This window comes from Chaetura pelagica, unplaced genomic scaffold (genome assembly GCF_000747805.2).
Source record: "Chaetura pelagica isolate M959 unplaced genomic scaffold, ChaPel_1.0 scaffold812, whole genome shotgun sequence".
Lineage (NCBI taxonomy): Eukaryota > Metazoa > Chordata > Aves > Apodiformes > Apodidae > Chaetura > Chaetura pelagica.
In genome coordinates, this window is record NW_009952451.1 from 8,742 (window position 1) to 10,910 (window position 2,169).

Here is a 2,169-nt window from a genome sequence, read left to right on the forward strand (position 1 = left end):
GGTCTTTTGTGGAGAAGTAGGGGTGGAATGGAATTTTGTCACAGTTTGACACGATTCCTAGGGGGTTGTTGGATCCGGATTCGTGGAGGAAGGTGAGGGGGATTGAGGGGTTTTGGGGGAAAAAAAAGAGGGTTTTGGGAAAAAAAATGGTGATTTTTGGAGGGTTTTTGGCTCTTTCGGAAGGAAAAAAAGGGGGGATTTTTGAGGGGAATTGATGGTTTTTTGGGGAAATTGATGTTTTTGTGAGGTAAAAATTGATGGTTTTTGGGGAAAAAATAAAGAGTTGAATTTTTTGGAGGGGATTGAGGGGTTTTGGGGAAAAAAAAGAGGTTTTTTTGGGGGGGAAATTGGTGATTTTTGGAGGGTTTTTGGCTCTTGCGGAAGGAAAAAAGGGGGATTTTTGAGGGGAATTGATGTTTTTTTGGGGAAATTGATGTTTTTGTGAGGTAAAAATTGATGGTTTTGGGGGGAAGAATCAACAGGTAAATTTTTGGGGGGGATTGAGGGGTTTTGGGGGAAAAAAAAGAGGGTTTTGGGAAAAAAAATGGTGATTTTTGGAGGGTTTTTGGCTCTTTCGGAAGGAAAAAAAGGGGGGATTTTTGAGGGGAATTGATGGTTTTTTGGGGAAATTGATGTTTTTGTGAGGTAAAAATTGATGGTTTTTGGGGAAAAAATAGAGTTGAATTTTTTTGGGGGGATTGAGGGGTTTTGGGGAAAAAAAAGAGGTTTTTTTGGGGGGAAATTGGTGATTTTTGAGGGTTTTTCTGTCTATCGGAGGGAAAAAAAGGGGGGATTTTTGAGGGGAATTGATGCTTTTTTGGGGAAATTGATGTTTTTGTGAGGTAAAAATTGATGGTTTTGGGGGGAAGAATCAACAGGCAAATTTTTGGGAAATTGATGTTTTTGTGAGGTAAAAATTGATGGTTTTGGGGGGAAGAATCAACAGGCAAATTTTTTTTGGGGAAATTGAGGCTTTTGGGGTGAAAATTGACACTTTTAGGGCAGAAAATGGACATTTTTGGGGCCTAAAGTGACTCTTTTTTGGCATAAACCGACATTTTTGGGCCCAAATCCACCATTTTAGGCACCAAATCCGCCATTTTAGGCACCAAATCCGCCATTTTAGGCCCAAATCCGCCATTTTAGGCACCAAATCCGCCATTTTATGCCCGAATCCGCCATTTTGAGGCCTAACCCTCCATTTTGGGCCCAAATCCCCCAATTTTGGAGCCTAATCCAACCATTTTGGGGCCCAAACCAATGATTTTTGGACCCAAACCCGTCATTTTAGGCTCAAATCCGCCATTTTGGTTCCAAATCCGCCATTTTGAGGCCTAACCCGCCATTTTGGTTCCAAATCCGCCATTTTAAGCACAAAATCCGCCATTTTAGGGCCCACATCCCTCAATTTTTGGGCCCAAATCCACCTTTTTGAGGCCCAAATCTCCGAATTTTGGGGCCTAATCCGCCATTTTTTACCCAAATCCGCCATTTTGAGGCCTAACCCGCCATTTTGAGGCCTAACCCACCAGTGGCTGAGCAAAGACCAGTATAAACCAGTAATGCCAGTACAGGACCAGTACGAGCTGCCCCATACTGGGACCGTACCAGCACCCACAGATGCCCTATAGCTGCTTCTGTGGAACCAATCCCAGTATAAACCAGTACAGACCAGTACAACACCCCACAGCTGACCCATAGCTACACCTACAGGACCAGTACAGGACCAGTATGAGCTGCCCCATACTGGGACTGTACCGGCACCCACAGCTGCCCCATAGCTGTGTCTGCAGAACCAGTACGGACCAGTACAGACCAGTATGGACCAGTACAGCACCCCACAGCTGTCCCGTAACCACTTCTGTGGGACCACTACCAGTACAGACCAGTATAAACCAGTACAGCACCCCACAGCTGCCCCATATCCACTCCTTCAGGACCAGGACCAGCATAAACCAGTATAGACCAGTATAAACCAATACCAGCTCCCCATAGCTGCATCTGCAGGACCAGTACAGGACCAGTATGAGCTGCCCCATACTGGGACTGTACCAGTACCCACAGCTGCCCCATAGCTGCTTCTATGGAGCCAATCCCAGTATAAGCCAGTATGGACCAGTACGGACCAGTACAGCACCCCACAGCTACACCTACAGGACCAGTACAGGA

The 2,169-nt window shown here is 45.6% G+C and overlaps 1 gene segment (V, D, J or C); it reads right to left on the reverse strand.

The window, feature by feature from the left end:
* LOC104398448 overlaps window positions 1-1,286 on the reverse strand; it is a 6,684-nt gene extending 5,398 nt beyond the window's left edge. Inside the window, 2 exon segments of the C gene segment in view lie at window positions 326-374; window positions 1,196-1,286. Of these exon segments, the coding sequence occupies window positions 326-374; window positions 1,196-1,286 (140 nt within the window).
* Window positions 1,287-2,169: the final 883 nt, after the last annotated feature.